This window comes from Heliangelus exortis, chromosome 2 (genome assembly GCF_036169615.1).
Source record: "Heliangelus exortis chromosome 2, bHelExo1.hap1, whole genome shotgun sequence".
NCBI lineage: Eukaryota > Metazoa > Chordata > Aves > Apodiformes > Trochilidae > Heliangelus > Heliangelus exortis.
In genome coordinates, this window is record NC_092423.1 from 50703818 (window position 1) to 50728422 (window position 24605).

The 24605-nt window shown below is 40.4% G+C and overlaps 2 protein-coding genes across 3 annotated transcripts in view; one reads left to right on the top strand and one right to left on the bottom strand.

Annotated features, from left to right (window-relative positions):
- LSM5 (LSM5 homolog, U6 small nuclear RNA and mRNA degradation associated) overlaps positions 1-24605 on the top strand; it is a 591871-nt gene that overhangs the window by 415429 nt on the left and 151837 nt on the right. The window lies entirely within an intron of this gene.
- The window catches only part of ITPRID1 (ITPR interacting domain containing 1), a 46997-nt gene that overhangs the window by 8085 nt on the left and 14307 nt on the right, over positions 1-24605 (bottom strand). Inside the window, 4 exon segments of the mRNA XM_071736881.1 lie at positions 15302-15356; positions 17510-18102; positions 23588-23790; positions 24305-24391. Coding sequence (XP_071592982.1) covers positions 15302-15356; positions 17510-18102; positions 23588-23790; positions 24305-24391 — 938 coding nt within the window.

Here is a 24605-nt window from a genome sequence, read left to right on the forward strand (position 1 = left end):
GCATTGTAAGTGTACATTTCTATAAATATTTTTGATCCTGTCCAAAAATGTGCAATATTGCTACAACCAGAAAAATAAGAACAAAATTTGCTCAGAATAGCTATTACTGATGTTTCGAAGCATTGACTTATTCAACAGAGTAATAATCAACTGCAGGTTTCAGATTTTGATATATTCACACAACATACACAGTGTAAATAACCTATATTTGTTTTCTTTTGCTAAAAATGTTGACTTTTGATTGTTAGAGCTGGCTCAGACCAGATCTGGTTCATACCTATGTAGTTTTGATGGCTTCCATCAGGTAGCTCCCACGGAAAGGCAGATGCCCTAGTCTCTCCCTACAGCAGATTATCTCTTCTTTGAAGCACAGTATATAATTTCCGTTGGTTTTTTGGGTTTTTTTGAGGACAGGAAATTACAGTAATAATCAGAGATGATGTAGGGTTGCATGGCAAGACATAAAGGCAAGAAGAAGATATTCTAAATTTATTACAGAGAAGATTTTTATCTAGCAGCCACATCATCTGGCTAATTCTTACCCCAGTTTCTGTAATTAAACAAATTATATGCCAACAAAATGCTGACAGCAAAACCCAACCCTCTTTGAAAGTACAAATGCTTGACAGTAGACACTCAGTTAGTCTGTACAACCCAATACCTCTCAACCCCTGGATAATCTGCATTTTCAGATAATCTTCATCCTCAGATAATGCTCTCATTCTCAGGTAGCTGGGACAAAAATAGAGGTAGAGCTGGGGGAGTCTGCTGGGGATGGGAAGAAACAGGGACTGAGGCACTCAGGGTACATTCCTCTTGTTTCTTGTACAGAAAACCACAACTGATTGCAAGGTCTTTTTATCTTCTGGTTATATCCACGAATATATGGCAATTCACCTAGCAGTTCTGAAACCTAACTTATTTGTTATCATTGGTGTGAACTGGAAAACGTTAAAAAAAAAATCTATAAATTATGTTTTCATATATTAACAGAGTATGGGCTTTATTAAACATATCTTGGGCATAAATTGATGAAAATTACACAATCTATTTGTAGTAAGCAACTGTAAAACTGAAACCAGAAATAATTGTATGGGTTTTAAATTAATTACTTGCATTGCCACTCCTGGTACCATCAGCAGCACATCAATCAGTCAGTTATTTTTCTTTTTCAGATGAGAAATATGTGGTTCCCATCCCAAACATTACAAAATCTGCAGTGATGTTACTGAAAATTGCCCTGTTTGTGGGTGGTCTCAAAACTCATCCTTGCAGTTTCCCACAAAAAACATCATGGTTCAGCTTCTCCCCCAGGGAGACTGCTCTACAGATTCTTTAAACTTTTATAAAAGCTGTTTCAATTACCCTTTGCATCTTTGCCAGCTGTTGCTTCCAGTGTGTCAGTCTGGCCTATGGTTTTCCATACATAAAAATTAAGAAAGAAGGGCTTAGGAAAAATTTTGAAAAGCCGAAATGTTCCAGCTGCTGTACTTCCAACCATTTTGGAACTCAAATTATTTGAATCTCAAATAGTCAATTGCATCTTAAAATCCTAATAACTGGCATTCAGGCTTTAAAGTTTGCAGAAGCAGGAAAACACATTATCTGCTTCCCTAGTGTTCTAAGACGCCTGCGTGTCTCATGAGGCTGGCGGGATACTCAGTAGCTGGCATGCTGCTGGAAATCATGTGTAGGGAAAATCCCTGTAACTTTTATTGGAAGAGCCAGTGCGGTTAGAATTCATCTTCTGACCTGCTCAAAACCAGATGGCTGTATCCAGTTTTGACCCTTTATTACAGTAAGTTTGATGGAACTGTTCCAAGAACAGTGTTTGTGTACTGCAACCCCTCGGCCTCTCCAACCACGTTTAGATTCATGCATTTGCTAAGGAACTACCCAAAAATGTGACAGTGGACTCCAGGTTGATCTTTAGGTGCAAGGAGACATTAAAAACTTGATGAAATCCCTGCAGATCAAGCTAATATCACTTGAGTTAGGCTTCAGAGAGACCTCCATGTGTCTCCTTGGGCTGGAAGGAGGTCTGACGTGTGCTCTGCTGTCATCATGCCCATTGATTATACAGGAAAAGATTGTATATGTACATCATGCAAGGCTCAGATCACTCTGAAAGCCTGTCTGTGGCATAAATCCAGTTTCTACAAGTTTTGTGCTAGCAAATTAGAAACTTATAAAAAAGAAGAAAGCTTTAGTAGGGCAACTACATAAGCACAGTTCACCTGTACATTTTACTGTGGTTTCCTGTCCTCAGACCAAGTAATCACCTTCATCTGAGTTAGGCATCTAATTTGCACCTACCTATATATTAGATGTGTAATGAACTAATACCCCTAGAGTAATGGCTTAAATTCTTCATGTAAGCAGCTCAGACTGGTATCTCTGAGGGTCTGAGCTGCAGTTCTTTTCCAACTACATTCAGATGCCTAATTCAATCATTACATCCCACCCTGACTCACAGGATCCTACCCAGTGTGCTGGGCCTTGACAAAGGTAGGATGGTGAAGGTAAGGAGTTTTAAAAGATGGGCTGTTTTTCTGGCTCTGTAATACTTTATTCAAAGCCAAAGTTCCCCTGATCTCTGTGAAAGCCTGAATATTTTTTTAAAAAAGAGTGAAAATTAATATGGGCCTCCAGTTCAAGGTGAGGCAAAAAAAGCTATTATGAGATTGTCAAGTGCTCCCACAATGACTTCAAGCTGAACAAAGTGCTCCTGAGAGGAATGTGGAGCAGGGATGTGCTGGGAAGATGGGTTGCACTGTGGTCTAGGGCTGTGCCAGAACTATATCAAATGTGAAAACCTTTTTAATTTGAAGCAGCACAGTTTCAACCTTTGCAAATATAATTTGATTTCGTGTCTGTATACCAGAGCCGAGTAATATTTACATGATGGAAGCTAGCATTTGCATACTGGGGAAACTGTTTTGGGTAAGGAGTAGGCCAATTTATCACTTCATTTCCTCCAAGAGTCTCAAATATGGATTAAGTAAGACTGCAAATTAGACCATGGCTGATGTTGTCCTGAGAAGCAATAGTGTTTTCCCCTTTGTGAATTTTTCAGTAACATTAACCTCTTGCCAAGGGTAACAGCAATGTATTTCTTGGCAGCTTCTATTACCTCGTGAGGTTACTCACAGCCTGACCAAAACAGGTCTTTGCTAGGGCTTGTAGGAAAAATTTCTCTATCTACTAGGTTTCTGAAAATGTACAGGCTTGATGTAGGTGGTGGTTTGTTTCAGAATGGACTGGTATCTAGAACCCTTTCACCAGTGGCCAAGGTCACCTCAGGGATACCACTTCTTTACAGCAACAGCTCCTTATGTTTAAATGAACTGAAGCCTTTTAGCAACTGGAAGATTGTCTTTAGGAGGAATACAAGTTGGCCAAAATTTTTGACATTTTTAAAATGCTCTCACCTTTCTCTTTCAAATGTTTGTTTTTTGGTTGTTTGGGGTTTTTTTTTCCATTTCGTTTTGTTTTGTTGGGTTTGTGTGTGTGTTTTTTTCTTTCTTTTCTGAAAGAAGCTGCATTTTTTAATTTGAGGTTGAAAGGAATTTAAAAAATGGATTAAATCACCTGAACATTAAACGAAATATGCTTCCCTTTCTAGTCTACCCAAACTGCATTTTTCCATGATCATTTGGCTCAGCCACTGAACCAAAATATCCATTATTCATGTAGATATACACAGTCCTCCTAGTGTGTGGAGACACTCAAACCTGTAGAGATTCTGCAAATACATGCAGAGCATCACACCAAGGAAAGATAAAGTATGTTTGGAGAAGAAGTCGAGACGCAGACCAGTATTCAACTATGAACTAAAAATTACAACTCTGGGCCTTGTGTGGAGAATACATCTGGCTATGCTGGAAAGAGAAAACCTGAGTATTGCCCCTGAAGACCTTGGTGAGGAAAACCTTGGCTCTTCGCCTTTCTGTGCTAATTGAACTGGGAGAGTTTAGCTCCTGCATCCCATTTTTGTTCTGCCTGAATTTTAAATAAAAATAGGTTAGAGGAACTTACTAATCAGGTTTCTGCTTCATTTTGTATCTTATAAGAAAGTATATGCTTTCCAAATCCCAAAGGTCCCACAGCTTTCCAGCCCTTTACTTGATCAATCCAATTTCATTAAGAGACTTTTCCTCTCCCCTTATTTGCATGCAGATAGAGCAGCTTCTGTTTTCAGCAGCCATCAGAGCAGGAACTTTCTGAAACTATCAGGCTCCTAGGTTCACCATTAATGAAGAATATTCCCTAATTAGTGAAAAAATAAGTTCTGGAGTACTGTTCTGCATTACTCTGAAGACTCTGAAGATGGCTTTTGGTGGACTTGGCTGAAAAACCCACAACCTCGTCCTAGTCTCCAGCCTGGAGAATACTTGGAAACTGCAAAGGATGTCATGAGAGCTACTCTGCTGCTTGTAAATAGCATTATTTTTGCATGCCTTTTGAATCACATTGACATTGATGAATGCACTTCAATATTTGTTTTTTTACATAATTTGAGTACATGAAGAAGCTATAGACACAAAAGCTTCAAATGAAAGAACATTTGTGCAAATTTGAATTTTAAATTCACAAATGTAAATTTAGACTGTGCATCCTGTCATAGGAAGAAGCAAAATAGCCAACTGCAACCTAGCAGTGCTGTTCAAATTTTAGGTATTTTTGTAGCTATTTAAATGTTGCTGGACATTGATGTGGATAAACATTTCCAAAACTATCTACTACATATGAAGGAGTAAATAACAGAGAAGCCACAATTTAGTCAGATATTTTGAAAAAGAAAAAGAAGCCTGAAAGCCTTTTCCACTTCACTCTATAAGCAGAAGCATTTTGCAGTCTTGCACAAAACTCTCAAGGCACTAACTTCATTACAGCTTAAATACAGATTAAATTCAACAGGGAAACTAGGTTCAGGCCTAAGTCTGTGTATAATGCTCCCATACCCAGAGTTAAATGGACACACAAATATCTCACTGATTTGGCCTTAAAAAGTACATATATCCAACAATAATTAAATTCATCAGTACTTGAACACAATTTGAGATGGAGTGAGTGAACCTGATACTGTGTCCACTGAAGTGCCATAAATGAATAGATATTTTATTACATTATGGATGGTTTGTGTTTTGCTTCTCAAACACAGGCATCATATACACAAAACTACACAGTCCACCAAAGCTGCTCAGCCCTATGGCTCTTGCAGCAGCCTGTGGAAGATGTGACAGCACTTATTCTCCAAAACTTTCAACCCACAAGCAAAAAAATCAAGAATGCCTGTCCTACATGCCAAAAAGGGACTTTCAAAAACAAATTTCCAGACATTACTTTCAAAAATTTGAGTAGTTACTGGAACCTTCCCATTTAGGCATTTCAAAATATCTGCCCTGCAAACTGGTAAGTTCTTATGTTATCCTTAACAGCACTGCCCTGCCTATGGCATAGTACAAAAAGGCTTTGCATAACAAATTTTCTGTGTGCTGGATGAACACATCCTGTGTGGTGCAGTTACAGGTGTTCCTGTCCTGTGATGGGAGAGCTGCTGCAGCTTACTCCTGCTACTCAGAGAGGATGGGCAACACCAGTTTTAAGTACCACATTCTACTATATGGTTATTAAGAATTAATAAAACTCCCCTGAAAATATGTATTCTGCATAAGCCACTAAGTAATTTTTTCTTTTTTAAGTGATGGTATCCAGAACAGTGGGCTTTCAGAAGCTCACTAAATATTGGTGCAGCAGAAGAAATTTATTCTGTACAACTTTCAGCATTTTGAGAAAAAAAAAACTGTTCTTCATAACAGTTTCTGTGTATGTGGCAAAATTTGATCCTATGGTAATATTCCATAAAACCTGCCCCTTTCCCAGTACATTGTGCTTTCTTTCCGTAGCCTAAGATGTAACTCCCCCCCACAGGCAGCTGCACCAATTACTGGCTGTTAACCACGAACAGAAACATTTCATTTAGTGCTGCAGAAATCCCAAAGGAAATTTCTAGTAGGAAACTACTCCTAGGGTTTCTTCTAACATTCCTGCAAAACTTCTCTGAACCTGATTCACTTTCTGCTTGCAGAAATGGTTACGACCAAGCAAACTGAGCTGAGAATTATGTGGTTTACCTTAATTTTCTAGAAAAATGCAATACAGAATTCTGCAGCTTGCCTGTAGGACAGATCGGTCCAGAAGCGCTTGGAGCAGGGCTGCTCCGCTGACCCCTTCTCTACTGCTTCAGCTCCGTTTTGTGCTGCATTTCTGGAGAACAATCACGAGATGGCAGCAACACATAAACCACAAACTGGTTCCAAAGACTGGTGCTAACTACAGTATTTCCCGATGTCCTGCACATTTTATAATGTCAGTGACATTATTAGCAGAATTTATAGAAATTATCTTATTAGAATTGTCATATAACTTTAAAGCAAATAATACACCACAAAATGCACCGGATGCAACAAAACTTCCTGTTCCAAAAACAGAAATAGGTAAAAAATTTGTCCCTTCCTTTCTTTGTAAAGAAGGGGAATTTCATGCCAACCATCTAACGCAGTGTACTGGGTGAAAATATAAATTATAAAAATAAAGGCTCTACATAAGGCAATTTTTCTTAATAATTTTGTCCTACCATGCTCTATGAATGGAACAGGATGGTCTGTGCTCAGCAGGGCATACAAGGTAAAGAAAACCTGGCTCCTCTGAGGTATTTCCTTCTGCTTGTCAAAACTGAGTTACCCCAGCTCTCACCCAAGCCGCAGAATCCCTCTGCCCATTACTTTGGGTACCACTGGCATAGGGGGGGACTTCAGATACACTTTTCTTTTTGTGGGGGTGAAGCAGTTGCCCACTCATTGTGGGCAAGCAGAGGAAGCCCTGCAGCCCCTACAACTGCAACCACATCACATGGGAGACAAGTGTGAGCATGTATGCTACACCCTGAGGAGGTGGGACAGGGTGAGGGGGGCAAAGCGTGGTGGACACATGTGTTGTGTGACAGATACTGATATTTCTTCTCATCTCCACATTCAGCAGTTATCTAAAGGGTCTGGCTGTCACAGCCATCATTAGCAGGGGACACGTGCATAGCTCTAGGGGCACTGGGAGTGCACAGAACATGCTTTGTGTCCTCCTGCCCAGCCTCCCAGTCCTTGCCCAGGGCCTGGCTCCCTGCAGAGCTCGGATTGTCCACATTCCCCTGGGACCACATCGGCCTAGATGCTCTCCAGATATCAGCCAAAAAGCACTTGAAGGAAACAGGTCACAGAGCATTAAAGACACAAACTGCATTGGCCCAGAGGATGGCAGAAACAGCCTAGGTAGCAAAACTGTATCTTCTCATCAGAGCATTCAGCTTCAGTCCTCCTCCAGAACACCCAAGATAAAAAGCAGTTTTGCACCAAATTCCAGCCAGGTTTTTGGCTTAAGATTCAGTGTATAGTATGGTTATGTCTAGCATGCTTGTGACACAGCACAGCCGGCAGGCAGAGCACAGCAGCCTGGAGAGCTGCCCAGGCTGCAAAACCTGTCTGAAGAGCAGGGTGAGAGGGTGCACAATCAGCTCCCTGATGCTAGGGCTAGACAGCCACTGGTACCTGCACTAAATGCTTGCATACTTTGAAGCTAGTGAACTTATTTACTGATTTAAAACTACATTCAGTACATCTGCTGTGCACTACAGCCAGCACCACAACAGCAGGTATACATATTCTCCTTTGTGAAATGCCTGGGGCTGGTGGGTGGGTGGGATGGCTCTCTTTCACTCTCACATTACAGGTTTTCCTGTGCTCAAGTGTAGAAGGAAGCTTTTGAGAAGAACTGAATTAGATTATAATAGCCAGTTAAGGCACTCATTAAAGAAAATGAAGTAATTTTTTGGAATGCTTATTTTCCCTCCTCTCTACCCTTATCAGACATGACTGTGGGGAGGGGAAGAAACATGCTCTCTACCTTGTACATCACTGAAAAAGATGTTATGTCCTGCACTAGTCAGCCACCCCTGTGCCTCTCTAGAGATAGTCAGAACTGACATTTGTGGTCTTTGGTGACAGAGGTTTACTCTCCAGGAGTTTACACCTTTGTCCCTTCCAAGAATATTCCCAGGACAATTTGGTCCGGGACTCTGGAAAACTCCCTACAGAACTACAGAAAGTATTAAAAGTAGCTGAGGCATGAGGTCATGTCAGGTTTGGTTACACAGGTCAATATTTTGAATCTGCCCCTGAGAATGACAGACTCACTCCTGCAAACAGCAATGCTCAGGAGCAAGGTGGCTGCCTTCCCTTCCCGTTGTCTCCTGCTTGTCCTACACAAGAACATACTGCCCTAGAAATGATAAAAGTATAAATGAGTAATCCAAGAGCTGAATTTGACAGGAAAAGAGAGAACACTGTAGGCAGTTCTCCGTGATAAATGATGTTTCTGCAGTCTGGGAGGTTAGGAGTAGTGATGAATCTAGTCAAAACCTGAAATTGCAGTCACTTTGACAATGGTCTTTTATCTTCCCTCAGCTGATGAAACAGCTTCAAACTTTGCCAGGTCCTCCTCCTACTTTTCCTTGAGAGTCAGTATCACTTCCATCTTATTTCAATTGAGCTTCAGCCAACTGTCATTAATTCATTTTCGTGCCACTGCCAAATGTCAGGAGAGATGGGTGATGGTTGTGTCTGCTTCTGATGAAAATGAGAGGTAGAGCTGAATGTCATCAGCCTACACTGTAGATCACATTACATCACAACTTCTCCCAGTAGCAGCTGCACAGAGATAATTAATAAAAAATAAGAGATTGCAGGGAGCCTGGTAGGGCTCTCTGCAACTGAGAACACCTCACAAAAGGGAGAATGGCTTCCAGCAACCCATACAGGCACCTTTTGCAAAAAAATGAGTGAAAAGCCCATATGTTTTTGTTAGGTCCTGCAACTTCTGCCTGGTCAGCAGTGCCCTAATCAACTGGGAGGCCAGAGTAGGTATCCAGCTTTCGGGTGGCACTTTGTAGAGATCAACAGTGAATTATAATTTCTATTTCCATGGTAATAGCCATTAAACTGTGTTCAGGGAGTCTAAGAATGTCAGGCATAGCAAGCTTACCTCTCTTTGACAGTTATAGTTTCCCAAGGAGAAATGCTAAGTATCAGGCAGTAGTTGATAAGTATGTAGAAGATCTATAGAAGAAGAATAATGTTTCTCATCCATAAAGAAATCAGAGTTTCTAGAGCATAAAAATACACCAAAAGTCCCCTTCTCACTGGTTTCACTGATGGTGAGAGGAATCAACACTCTCATAGCAGCCTTGGCAAAGAAATATAGTGCTTTCAGTAAAAGGATGTACTTTCTCACAAAGCTGTCTCAAAGCCTGGGCTCTACGTGGGATTGGTATTTAAAATTTGGCAGCAAGATTCAAAGGGTCACCTGGAACAATTAGTCTAGAAGCATGGAGGTCCCTGACCACACGGGCAAGGCTCTGATCCCCCTGTACTCTGCTGAGGATGAGAATAAAAGACTGAGGAGGAAATATTAGAAAAGACTTATCCAGATCTCAGCACAATTAGATTTCATTTTAGAAGTTTTCTTATTTAAAAGCCTATCATCATTAATCTAAACCCTGTCCATGCAGGGGGGCTGGAAATAGATGATCTTTAAGGTCTCTTCCACCAAAATCATGTTATGATTCTATGATTCTGTGATTTGGTTGTCAAAGTATTTGGTGGTTCTCCTGAATGCCTAAGTTTTTTCATTATTTTTTCCCCTCTAAAATTTAAACAACAGCAGGTTTTGTAACTTCCACTGGGCCATCTGCCTGAAGTATGCAGTGTGTGCATATCCTTTCCCACTAGGATGAATCAGCCTGCTGCAGCAGGACCTAAAATATGACACATACGTGCAACAAAATGTTATAAATGTGCAATGACTTTTAGGAATGTACTCGCTAAAAATCATATAACCCCTAGAAGCTCCTGGGATGGTTCCTTGGACCTAAGGACTATAGGCAGCATGTCCTGACACCACTGGCAGATGGAATGACCTCCCAGAAGCCAGGTCAACACTCTGCCAGACTTCCTTTCTTTCCCAGTCTTCCAGTTTCTGCACTGGTGAACATCGTGTCACCACCTCCTAGGTCTCTATCTTTATATCAATTCCTAAATTTAGGCACAAGTATGTCTGTGAGATACATTAAGGTGGACTGAAATAAAGCAAAGCAGCCAGGGTATGCTGAAGAGCTGCAGAAGTAAATTGTCTTTATAGGAGGAATTCTTTTAGGGAATCAGGTCACCCAGGATGTTTCTGGACAGAAAAACAAAAAACCAAAAACCCAAACCCAAACAACAACAAAAAACCCCCCAAAACCAGGGAAGTTTGAAGACCTATTGTTACACAACTTCTCTTTTCACTTTACTCTTTTCTCTAAATCTCTGTGCCTTTCCAGGACCACAGAATTCCCCTCCAGACTTCAGGCTATATAATGAATTAAAATGATACAGTGCTTTTATTCACACTGTGATTAATAGGACCCTTTCTGTAAGAAACAGCAAAGAGGAAGAAGGTCTTTACATGGTTCATGTGCAGAAGATGGGAAAATAGGAGCTGAGGCACCATAAAACAAATGGAGGCAGCCCAAAGCAGCTAAAGCAGGTGGATATCTCTCTTGCACCAAGTCTGCTGCAAAAGATAAAGCTGTTGCAAGAAAAGGGATCTCTCTGTCACAGACCTACAAAGAATGTTTTATGAAGGGAGACCTCAGATTGGAGACTGTGTAAGCAATGTCAAAGTGTAAGGCAGTACCAACAAGAGTAGTTGTAGGACATTTTTAAGTTCAGCTCTTGTTTTGGTTGCAGCTTTATCATGTCTTCACTTTGGCCTTCCCTTTGTCTTTCCTTTACCTTTAAACTTACTTAAAATTAAGTCACCGTGTTATAAACCAAAGCACTGTTATGTAGGCACTACAGCAAATAGCAAAAATGAAGTAGCTGTTCACATCTCAATACTGAAACTAGAGAAAGGTACGTGGAGAATTCTGTACTCTTTGAAGCATAAGAAATGAACGTGCCTTTTCTTCTTGCACTTCTGAAGACATTCATTCCTTCTTGAATTGCAGGCAGACATTACAATGGATAATGGATAATAAACAGGATTCACGTTCTTGGCACTCAGTCAATTAAAAAAAAATACCAATTGCATTCTGCGAATATTCCCATGGTGCCAAACCAACAGAGGAGTTGGTAAGTAGGAAGAGTGAAGGTGTGATAATTGAAAGAATTGCTACTTGGTAAGTCAGGGGAGCTAATGTGTTAGCTCAGCATGGGGGGAAGATAGGACGTTCCCAGCTGCCGCAAAAACTGGGTGTACGCAGTCCCTGGCACCACTCGTTGGGACAAGATGAATCACAAGCACTTCAGTAGCAAGCTACCATGTCACAGCGAGCCAGATGGAGGTGGTTACTTCTCTGATTGATTGCCTTGTGGGCTACCGAGGGCTTTTCCAGCAGGCTAATGCCTTTCTCTTGGCACTCAAGAGCCTGGGAGCAGTGTGTCTGCTTGGGTCAGCACCGTGCAGGAATTCCTGCCTTTCGGGCGTGTGGCTGCCCCGCAGAGGGAGAGGGGAGTAAATAAGGAGCAAAGGGGAGCAAGTGACTACAACATGCACCAGAAACCCACCGGTTCCTGATGCCTCCCTAATAGATGTTGCTGCTAATGAATTTTCAGGCACGTGCTGAGTTAATGGGGGTGAGCCACATCGAAACATCCTTTAGTTAAACCCGGTGCTTCGCAAAGGCTAATTGAAAAAGGAAGGAGCAGCAGGGGTGGGGTGAGGAGAACAAGGCAGAAGAGGGGGTGGAGGGGGAGAACAGCCCTATTTTTCAAGTGTTGAATATGAAATCCCTGCAACAGATGAGTTTACATGCAAGCCTGCACCTCATCTGTGCGAAGATACAGTGAGTGGAGTCAAGTAATTTTCCTCAGCACACAGCATCCCCAGCCCCTTACCCTGCCCAGCCAGCTTCCTCAACTGTGAGCTTTAGAATATAAACAGCCAATAAGTAAGGACAATAACTGTAGTTCCTGCTGAGAGCTAACTCTGCCTGTCATGCATTTGCTGGGTCCTAATACAGGACAGTGAATAAAGCTTCATTACAGAACAATGGAGTTAGCTGCCAGAGCCTACAGATTTGAATAAACAACAAATAAGCAACATCTGCTCCAGCATATGTGTATGGTAAAAAAAAAGTCACAAAATAAAAGAATTTGTAAATGCCAAAAGCAACACTAAACTGCCAGTGCTACTGTAGAGTGAATTTTTAATTGCACATGCATACAGGCAGGCTGTGGGTATTAGTCTCACATATGTCTGGTTGCTGCCAACCTGGGAGTATAGATGAATTTAATTAAATAAGGATTATCCCTTCTCCCCAGTACAATTACTTATTTATAACAATGATAAAATTGCCTAATAAAAAAGATTGTAATATTTTTTAAAACATAGCTAGAAAACACTCTGCTTTCCCTGTAAGTCATTCAGAGATGTTTGGGGGGGGGGGGGTGCATGAGCATCTTTTAAAATTAAGTCTCAGCATTCTGCCAAGAGAAAGGGAAAAAAAGCCTTATCATAAAGCCTACTGCAGTTAAACAGCCAGAATCTACATTATGGAGAAATATAAAGAAGACACACAGCAGCCAGGGAATTGGTTTTCATGGGGAGTGTAGAAAATTAAGCAATTGGACTAAAATTGAGGCCAGGCTACAGAGCCAAGGGACAATACTGCTGGGACAAGTACTTCCATAAGTCACCCATCTCTAACATGCCCCTTCCAGGCAAAGCAGGCAGTTCCTATCTGACTCTGTTTCTTCTCATCGTGGGCACCTTGCATTTCCCCACTCAAGTGATCTCCTGATCCAGCGGGGTCATGTAAGGCTCTCACATCTTCACCATCACTCACACCCTTTCCAACAGGGGCACAGGCAAATAAGGATGGTCCCTTATGTTATGACTCTATGAGCCCTGACAAATAGGCAGCCTGTGCCCCTGGGAACATGGAAGCCAAATCTAAATTCAGGCATGGTCTCCTGGGAGTTGATGTTTTCTTTGTGTTGGCTCTTGAGGGACTCTGTTTCCCAGACCCTTCTGCTTTGAAGACCCCTACTTATGGGTCTGAGCCACATCCTGCTGAATTTGCTAAGAACCTTACTGAGGGCTAGGTATTATTCACTACTAACAAAATATATTATGTTCATAACCTGAAATTTTTAGACTATTTCCATGATGCACAGCAAGCTGAAGTCACAATAAAACTCCCATGAGTATGGAAGGTTATGCCATTTAAGAACAGTGGGAAAAAGAGAAAGAACATGAAAAAAGTCTGCAAAAAAAGGCCGGAAATCTCTACTTTAAATATAGGCCAAGTGTCAATGACACCGAAGAAACAGAGAGAGAGAAAAAAAAAAAAAAAAAGAGTGTTTAAATAAAACTCTAAAATGGTATTCTGGTTCTGAAAAGGCATAAATCTCACATAAGTGCAGTTTATTTGGATGACTTTGATCACTTAGCTGGATGACAGTCTTACCAGAATTAAAAACAAATAATTATCTTCTGCATTTTATGCCATGAAGCTACTGCTTAATACATGCTTATTCCTATGTTTTTAAAGGGTGTTCAGCGCTTACAGTTAATTTTTTCCCTCTTTCATTGTGATTGATATACATATACACTCTGAGAAATCCTTTAACTAATGCCCTTCAACATTAAACGGAACAGTAATTTTTTAGAGATGGACAAAGAGAGGAAAAAAAGCATTTGTGGTTATGTTGTTACATTTTGATTTTTTTTTTCCCCACTGGGCTGTGTCCACATTTTCTTTTTTTAACTTTCTCACTGAATGTTTGTCCAAATGGTGTTTTTCACTGCACCAGTCCTGGGTAATTGCTGTTCTTTATATAGGTACTGCTATAAGCAAAGACTACTGGTCTGGGGAGTCATCTTGGTTCATGAAGTTCAAGGCATCCATCAGAAAAAAAAAAAATCAAAGTAACCTCATGTAATTCAGCTGACAAACTGTACAGTCTGATTAGCAAGAGGAGCCTGACACTAAATCCCGAAAGTCACTAGAGCCATATGTTGACTGACTGGACACACACAATCCTACCAGAAGATGTGGCAAGAGAAGCAATCTATTATACAGTTAAAAAGAAAACAACTAGCAAAACAGTGAATGTATGTTTACAAATCATTTGAGAATAAAAATAAACCCTCCAGAACTAAGGAATTCATGCCATGCTCCATTCCATTTGCTCAGCTCTAGCATTTACCAAGAAAATCCAACACACAATGAAAACATTGTTCTCACTGAAGTCAGTGGAAGTTCTGTCACTGTCTTCAACAGGATCCTGATTTCACTCCTGCAAATCCAGCTGTCACTCCAGCCAATGGCATATGTGAATGAATGAATATCTATTTTTTTTTTTAAATACCTGTGTTATAACTCTGGAATTTGTGCTGGCTCCTCTAAAGTGACATAGCGTAGTCCTCGGAAGGTGAGGGCTGACAAAACTTCCACCTTCGCCCCTTGCTATCTGCTTCTTGTTACTTCATAGTTCTTTCACATGAAATTTCTGTCCCATTTAAAAACCAAACAACCACCAGTCCTGATCTAAGCACTGGCTGGAAAGGTTCATTGGAGCACAAGTCCAAGCACTCCCTGTTCTAGAGACTGAACAGCCGTTCCTCCATCACCTCTCCTGCCAGAAAATGCTTCCCAGGATCGAAACTCAAATTGCCCCAAATGACAGCATAACATCTGGTATGACAGCTTTGGCTTTACTCCTTTCAATAGACTCAGCAAATAACTTATATTCTAACACAGGATTCAATGCAATGTCAGCTCATGTAGTGCTAGTCATTATGTCCAATCTACTGGTTGACTTATCTCCTAGAGATCCAAGAGGTAGCAGATAAGGAGTCATCTAAGACTGGCAAATAATTTACTGAGCAGAACCAAAGCTGTGGTGTCACTTGTAAGATTGGAGAGGTCTGCTTAGCATCAAGCAGGGTACCCCAAACACTCAGAGCTCTGCACATGAGGTGCCCTCTTTGTGGACACTTCTTGTGTCTCCCTGACGAGCTGAGGTTAATTTACAGCCCCATGATTTATCATACATTGTCTAGGTTGCCCTGTCTAGAATAATGCATCCAAATGCCAGAAGTGGTGGGAGAACAGAGGGGAAATGTATTGTTAGAATAATCTTTAGAAGCAGCTAGATGGAAACAGATTTTATAAACTGGAAAACTGTCTCTTAATGCTCACCCGAAGTGGTGTCAGAAGCATTTCCATAGGGAGTTTCATCTTCCAAACTCTGAATCTGCAAAGAAAAGAGAGGAGGAAAATTTCTCATTGATAGTAATGATTATGACTGCATGTCATGAGTAAAACCAACAAAAATAATCTGGACATTTAAAAGTGAGAACGTAAAACATTTCAGATGGTTCTTTTTTTGTTGTCTCCTTTAAAAAAATATTTGTTCATCATAAATCAGGTTCTCATCTCAGAACCTTTCCAAGCCATGCTCAAAGTAATCAACATAAAGTTTCCCAACCCATAAATACTCTAACCTTCTTGTTTGAACAGCCTCAGAGAAATGCTCCTAAAAAAAAAAAAAAAAAAAAAAAAGAAAAAAAAGTGCTTAGTAGACTAAACCCAAGGAAATGAAACCATATGGAGGCAAATTCTTGCCAAAGAGGTCAGAATTTTTTCTTCTCTAAGAACGAAGATTCATTTGACTTTTTCATAGTATCAAGGGGAATATCATGCCATGATGCTTCACAAACTCCTCATCTCCTCCAGGAAAAAAACTTTATAGGACAAGGGCTCTAGTAGATATGAATAACTCGTGGACATGCATGCTGGGTGTATCCTACATGCAGCCTGCAGCTCAAGAGATCTCTAAGCCCCTCATTGTCAAAGGCTAGAAGAGTACAAGAGTAGGATTGCTCTATGTGTCTGCTATCCTCTTCCCCATCCATCTGCTACTGGCCATTGCCAGACTAACCATTTAGGTGTCCTGATGGGTTTCAGCCAATACATACTTCTTACAGCTTAAATATAACAATGGAATAGAGAATTTTCAGAAGTTAAGCAATATATACCCTGTCTAATTTGAACATGCAGCATTCAGACATACATTTGAATATACACATTGTCTTAGACATTGAACTGGTGAATTTAAAATCATCTCTGTCGACTGTGCTGTCAGTGTCCTCACTTTTGTCTGAGCCTAGTCGTGGAGCTTTAAGTCCAGCATTATAAGTGCTTTACAAAGATGTAAGAACTATTCTGGCACTATAAATCTACTGTGCCAGAGATCTCCAAAAGAAATCCTTTCCTCCGTTAAGGTTGATAATGAGGCCCATGCTCTGATGCTGGTGTCAACTCTGTTGACACAGAGGTTGCACCAAACCTTTCACAGAAAAATACACCTTTAGAAGGACTTGACATGAGTGTCACCACCTTAACCCAACCTTTTTTAATGCTTTAAAAACTGGAGAACTTTTTTAAGCCCCCTATCTTCTGCAGCCACTTGCTGCCCCCTGCCTCCCTCCCTGACTCACTTTGTCACTCCCTATGTTTTCAGGGGGATACCAACCATCCCATTTTTCCTCCTTTGGTTCTTACAACAGAGCCTAATTTCTCGACTCCTCCATTTTACTAATTCTTGATGGATGGCAGGAAAGGAAAGAGTATCCCTGCTGGCATCAGAGTGGAATCTGTTTGTTTAGAGAGTGTTTTATCATAGCTCTTTTTCTGCAGTAATACGGCCAGAAAAACTGCTGCTCACACAAAACCTCTAGATGCAAGAAAGGGACCAGCAAGTATCTTGATTTCTTCTACTTCATGTCAAACCCCCAGTGTTGCTAAAACATTCAGATAGATGAGTATCATGGACTTTGCAGCGTGGATATGAGAACAAGCTGCTGTTCTGAGTTATTCTGATTTTGAGATGTTCAGCTTACAGAGTGAGAAAATATTTCAAACATTGCTACAAAGCCAAGCCTAATTTTGCGATGTAACTTTCAGAAAGAGCACACCAGAAAATGAACTTAGGGGGGAAAAAAGATAGGAAAAAATCTGCAACTCTGGTTGATTACTGGAGCTGTAAAAATAGCTTTTGCCATATGTATTAGTGTTTCTGCAACTTCCTTCTATAAAAAAGAAAACCCAACACCTAGCACTGCATAAAACACTTTAACATCTTACAATATCATACTAGCTGAATGAGTACTACCTAAGTAACTTCAGTGCCAACTTCTTTGAGAGTATCTTAGCACAAAGTCAGTTTAAAATAATCAAAACCCCAAATGAGTGGTGTAAATCTTACTGGGTTTCCCCATAACACTGTAGCATAGTGTTAGAAATAATTTACTCTAGCTTCCACCCTGAAAAAGAGACTCCAAACATATACCATAAATATGAGTGGCAATACATTGCTAGCAAGAAACACACAAAAATCCACCTCACCTCTTCCATTTCAAATGAGTCTGGCAGCTTGCAGCTTAGGTCACCCACTTTTTTGAGCATGTGGGCCACAAGCAAAGGTGAGTCCTTTCTTGGCCTGTCTTTGGCAGGCACCTCACATGCCAGAGAAAGGAGGGGTTGTTTTGCACCTAGGTCCAGTGAAACCCAGGTTTTCCCCAATTGAGTCAGTGGGCAGTGGGATGTGGGGTATGCCAAGGCACCCTTGTCTCTGAGGTTTTGCTCCTGGGTCAGAGAGACCAACCTAACATGTGCAGAAAAGCCCACCTGGACTAGTCCTTTCTCAGCAATATCTGCACAAGAGTGAAGTTGCTCTTTCTTTCCAGGCAAGTTGGCTTCCTCGGGTGCCAGTGAGCTGTCTTTCAGGGACACTGTCTGCCGAGAAGCCCTTTTCAGGAGCTGACCTATTCTTCTCCACTTTGCTCGTGTGACCATAGGTCTGTTCTTCATTGCACACAAGTGACTGATCTGATCCCCGCCAGTGTCCTGTGCTTTGGTCTGTTGGGTGTTGACATCGGCCAGCAAAGACGAGAGGGCACTGGTTACATGGTCAAATACTTCCAGCTGTCGAAAACGTTCTTAAGTTTGGCAGAAGGGAATAAAAATGTAATTTGAAATAATCAGGTTCAACGATCGTTCAAACTTGTCATTGGCAAGAAACACAGTAAGTATATTGTTCTAAAATGGGTAAATTTTTCTGTTTGCTTCTGCAGGATCCATTGAGGTTACATACAGACATCACTGTAGAGGTCTTTATATTAGACAAACATGCAACATCAAATTAGTGCAGCTGGATATTGCTCTGTGTGCATAAAATTTACCGAATCCAGCCTGAAATTTTCCAGTTGGCTAGGCCAGACTTGGATGCCATTTTTGAGGACTTATTAAAATTTGTGTAAATAAAGGTATTAAAATCCGATCTCCAGTGTTTACAGCTGACAACTGTCCAGGGTAACAGCAAAATGCATAAAACCATTAACTGATAAAAATTAACCACAGACACTATGGTCTCACTTTCATAGCAGCCCAAAGCAAAACACCTATCATCTGCCATAAATTCATAGCTTATGTCGTATAAAGGTTCCCAGATTTTTTTCATTGTAGTAACCTCCTGTAGTTTCTGGGTCATTTTTTCTACGGCATAACATCTAAAGAGAGGCATCTAATATTTTCTCTAAGGGATCCCAGAGATTTCCAACCCTACAACACCATGAATTTATTTATACAAAGAAAAGCAACACGTTTACTTGAGCATTGTGTCTGTACCTATCCTGAGGCAATGAATATGCCACCAGGACTTCTTGAGAGATTCATTGAGGACAGTAGATGTCAAAATGTTAACTTTTCTGGCTGCCATTCCTTCTAGAGAACAGCCATATTTACTGCATGCAGGCTGTGTGCAGGCTGCTGACAATGCTACTCCACTGACAATTAGATCACAAGGGGGTATTTAACATGAACTTGAGTTGGTGCTCTGCACCAGGGGCCAATACCATGACATGTAATTACTGACAGTTACTATATCTAAAGAATTCTTTTTTTTCCTCTGCCCTAGACATTGCCTGATTTCTGACATTATCATTACTATCATGTTTTAAGACATGGTCAAAAGTTCCACCTGATGTCGCTTCAAGGAGTTCTCCACTTATAAGTACACACATTACATGGTGTTTTATAGTTTCCATTTGCATAAGTTTGGGGCACCAGAGTAAGTGATTATTGGTTTTGTATAGCCACTGTGCTTCCACATGCTCTCCATGTAAAGCATATTTTATTCTCAGTGTTTCATCTGGCTTCCACTATGTCAGGTCATAAAAATGCCAGATGCTTATCTTTGACTGACAGTGGCACAGCAGTCTAGTCCTTTTGATTAGAACCATCACAAAACTTGTTGCAGTTTGAAATAGCTTATACACTCTGCTTAGCTTTAATTTCAGAGAGCTTGGGACACCTAAAGAACAAACCAAACCAACAAGAGAAATGATAAACGAACAACATAAAAAATGCTCTCACTCATGTGCAGTGAAATAAATATACATAATATTGTGTAGGTCATGAAATAATTTTGTCAAGGTTCATTTCTCACCAGGCAAGCAATCCCTTCAGTTGCTAAGAGTGATCCCCAAGGACCACACCTAAAATAGGCAAGAGAATGATAAGATCTCTTTAGTCCCTGAATCCTGCTGCAAAGCCATCTGAATCTGTAGCACAGATGAGTTACTGAAGGGCATAAACATGGATTAATTTTCACAGGAAACTTCAGCCAAAATAGCAAAGGGCTGTGCTGTAAAAAAAAGTCAACGAACCTTCAATAAAATATGTAACTTTTCTGAGTTTTCTAATGATTTTATGGTCAACAGCTTTATAATTTAGGAGGGGAAGCTCAGTTTTGTTCCTCCTTACATAGGCTGGCATAGTTATCTACATGAAAGATTTGGAAAGACTTCAGTAAGCCCACAGTGAAATGAAGGAACACAGATCATTTCCAGAGCCAGCAAGAAATTTTCAATTAACATCTTTTCTTCACAGCAAATGGCAGAATTTGGAAAAAACCCAAAATTTTCAGTGAGAAAATCAAGACATTTGAGGAAAAGTAAAAAATAAAAAATAAAAAAAGTAAAAAATTAAATTTTAGCATTGTCTACTTAGTCGTATATTGCAATATTAATTTTTTCAACTTGAGTCCTGGCAATACTGCCTTTGCTTGTATCAAAATTGTGTTTCAGATAATGCATAATTTTTCTTTTTATGGGTGGATTTACTGGCTGATATATATCTCCTCTCTCCTAGCTGGCCTGTGGTGGTCACAGGACAACCATGTACCATGGGAAGTGGTGTCTGCTGTATGCCCTTCTCTAAGAGGAGAGTCAGACATGGACTCCAGTCCCAGTGAGGGTCTTGCAGAAGCTGAGACACCAAACCTCAAGTAGATTTAGATTGAAGTATAGACAGGTGATACAGAAAGGTGGGGGGCTTTTTAAAAAATTATTTTATATTATTAAGCACCAGATTGAAACATTTAAACATGTCTGAAGTAAGGTATTCAGAAACTTGAAGATTTGAGGAAATTGTTGGTCAACATATTCAGAAATTTAATTACTTTTTACTTAACTTCTGGTTGCCAAGTGACTTAATTCCTTCAGTTAGGAAGTTAAATACAACTTCTTACAAGACAGTAACATTTTTACCACTCAGTAATGATAGGGATGGGCTTTTCATTTGAATCTGGCTGAGAAACTGAATGAATGACTGACATTTTTGGAAATACACCTTATTTTTGTGAGCAGAACCTTTAGAAAATTCTGCCTGACAATGCTGAGGAACCAGCATGAAGCAAGGAGACAATTAACAAATAACTCTGTTAGAATACACAAGCATTTTAAAAGGTCAGGTCAGGAATGAAGCACACCTAGGAAACTATTCTCATCACAAGCAGGGAAGAGCCAAACAGAAGCAGGAAAGGACTGCAGGAAAGGAAATTAATGAGATGTGGAAGTCAGTAGGGATCACTCTGATATGGGAGTCCTTGGTCTCTCTCACCTCCCTCTCCCTTTTTCCTCCAAGTTTGTTGCCTTCCATCTTGTACTTATAACACTTCTCTTTACCTCTCTCTTTCTCAGAGTAATACATCATATTAAATCCATTCACTTTCTGTGCTGATATGGAGAACAGGAGAAAGCAAACTGACAATTAGGTAATTTCTCAGGTATTCACTAACCAAGATAAAGCAAACTCTTCCTTTTCCATGGCTAGAGACAGACAAGAGGGATTCAGACTGTATTTGTGTTCAAATGATTGTCTAATATTCAGCCAGAGTGCCAATACTTAAATTCATGAAGTACATCAAAGGGAACAGTATACAGATTCAATAGTCTTGAAATCTCTAGATGTGACACATGATCTGCCTCATTTTTGGACTTTCATTTTAATGCCCTGGTGAAGCAACCCTCAAACAACAGGGAGTCTAGGGTTCCTTAAATTTTTCATGAAGAGGTAAATGCCAAATGTCATCTTCTGGAGGCCTCCAAAAGCACCTATTCTCCTGATTGCCATTACAGGGAATACAAGCTTCTGCTTTAGAAGAGCAGGCCCACTAAGTGCCTGAAAATTTAAGTGCAGTATTAGAACTTAAGGCAGAGAGATTAGATACAGCTCTAGAGATACTATCCCTTTTCAAACCTTGTAAACATGAATTTGTCTCTCCTTGCTATATCTCAATACAAGTTAACTAGAAAACCTAAGGCTGGAAAAATTAAAAAAAATTTTGCAAATGTCATTTGAGGATGTTCCTCAGGAGTTTCTATACTAAACCAAATACACCCTTTTGTAGCCGAAACTCTTCTCCTGGAGCACCAGCTGTAGAAAAGTACTAGTGCAAGATTACCTACCTACATGGTTACTGGGACAGACTGGCTTCTTCTGAGATGTGTTTTAAGTGGTGACAGATGATCACACCCAGAAGTTGCCTGACTGTCTCTACTTGTTATGGATATAGAAAAATTCTACAGTGATTAGACTGCTTGAGATGGTGCTTCATCTAAATGCCTATAAGTTGGTGCAGGAAACCAGGCTGAGGTTAGTCACTGCATTAAGAAAACATGTAGTCAGTGAAAAAAAAGAAGAGGTAAGAGTCTCTGAAGGATGAATCCCACCTCTCTCAATGAAGTGTTGCCAGTCCAGGCACATACTTTGGAGGTCTAAGCAGATGGTGTGAAAAACCTCTCCCAAACTGTCAAAAGCAAGATTATATGTTTTGATGGACATCACACCCACCAAAAGAGAAATTCAAATCTTATCTTACTTCACAACACCTCCCCCGTACAGATAAGCCATTAACATGTACTAAGAGCACTCCCATTGAGGATGACTGCAAGTCATTATATTCATACCTTGGTTTACCACTGCCTTCCTTCACTGTGCAAACTCTTTCCATCAAAGGCTCTTTCTCTGCTCTTATTCCCTCATAGTTCTCTACCTTGTTCCCTGAGGTCTTCATCCACTCATACTGATTGTCTCTTTTCCTTCTCTCCCTCTCTCTCTCTCCCTCTCTTTACAGAGAGAGAGAAAGCGAGAGCTGAGAAACCTGTTTGATGTGTCAGTTTTCTGTAAATATTGAAATGTGTGCATGGGGCTTGCTATAAAAAAAGAAAAAAAAAAAAAGGAAAAAAAAAAAGAAAAAGAGAGAGAGAGGAGAGAGAAAAACACATTTTCCACAATGCTCTGGCATTTCTGTTTCAATTCTCATTCCATCCATACTGCTTCCTTGGTGTAATTCTAAATGGGAATGTATGGGCTATGTGAGAGATCCTGCTTCGTTGAACATCTTAAGTAAATAGATTTCAAGAGCCATCTGGCTATCCTGTGCAGCACACATGAGGAGGAACGATGGCAAAATTGGACTTTTCAAATGGGTGATATACCAGAGAGTCAGCAATGCTATTTTAATGCAGATATATCTTTAGGGTGAAGACCTTGTATTCACTTCTCAACTGCAAAATACACAACATGAGAATTAAAACTATCTTATGAATAAAAATCAAGACTGTGTGCCTTAAATGGTGCAATTTGATTATACTTAAAATGCAATCCTCATCTACATCTGAGGGCATATTTGAACCACAGAAGTATAGGTTTCAGTTAAGGATTTGTGGGTCTGATGCACAAGCTCTTGTACCTCTAGTGGTGAGGAGCTATGACTTTGTCATCTGCTCACCACTTTTCCCTGTGTGAGGGGTCCTACTTTCACCAAGAGGAAAAGGGAATGTGAGCCTGGCTAAATTCAATGTCCTGTATATTGGCTTACACCCCCAGTGATGGTGTGCATGTGCTGCCAGTGAAATGGCAGGGACAATGCACCTCTGTTCATTATGCAGCCTCCTCAACACCAATGACAACCATTGACAGAAAGACTAATATGAGGATCTTCGGTATCTCCTGAATGCATGTGCAGTTTTTATGCATTTGTCTTTGTAAACCTCTTCTTCCCTACTCTCTCAGTCCCCCCTGCTCCTTATTTAACCTCTTGGCTACAATTCCTCCTTTTGTCAAAAAGTATCTCCTTACCATACAGGTCTGGTGTCTCAATGTCCATCCGCTGCTTCTGAGCTTCCAAAAACACTCCAATGTTGATCCCTTTTGCTACAGAAGCACCACTGAGGAACCGAGAAGGGATTCTAGTGCAGACATCAGGTTCTTCTGTACCAAACCCCAACTCAAGAAGAACCTCCACTGGATCCTTTTCTGAGAGCACCAGCCACTCAGTGATTCTGTGGTGAAAATATCAAGATTATTTACATAATTACCTCAGTGCCACTTTTCTCCTGCAGATGCTATTATATGGTCTTGTTTTCATCAAATTAGTCATTCCTTGCTTTTCTTCTCCTGTGGAGACTACTACTTAAGGTGAAAGAGGTCATATTTGGTCACATTGCAAAGAGGTTAACACATGCTTCTCCCCCCTGAGGAATTTGGTGGCATGGGATCTAAATAGCTTAGCAAAAGTAACATTAATAAAAGGTGTAGGTTCACAGCTCTACAGGCTCAGTTCTCTCCAGACATGATACCAATAAGGCATGCTGTGGCTGTTGTAAGACCCTGCAGCCTTTGAGATCAGACACCTGTTATTGAGATGGTAATTTTGATCTTGTTAAAAATAAATTAGGAGATGCCTTTTAAAAATAAGACCTTCAACTGCTTATTCAAAGTTGTACTCACTTTTTTTGACCTTTAAATGGGTTAATACCTTGTAATCCTAGCTGGAAAGACATGGAAACAACTAACCTCTGGGGTGCACCTGTAAGTGAGCAGGAAGAGCTGAGACTATTGCATCTTGACATAACTGGACTTTCCGAACCCTCTTGCAGAGATCTGGTTGGAAAAAAGACACAATGAAATGTGTTTACTCATGTGCTTCTCTGGGATGTCATTATGATTTTTTTTCTTTCCCTAGAGTAAACATTTGCATTTTAGCTTGGTTTAATAACAATATGTAATAGAAGAAGAAGAAGAGCCGGCTTGAGTGTGTGGCAATACGCTTGTTCTCAAGAACAGTATGTTACAGTAGGTGTGAGAACGTAGGTGT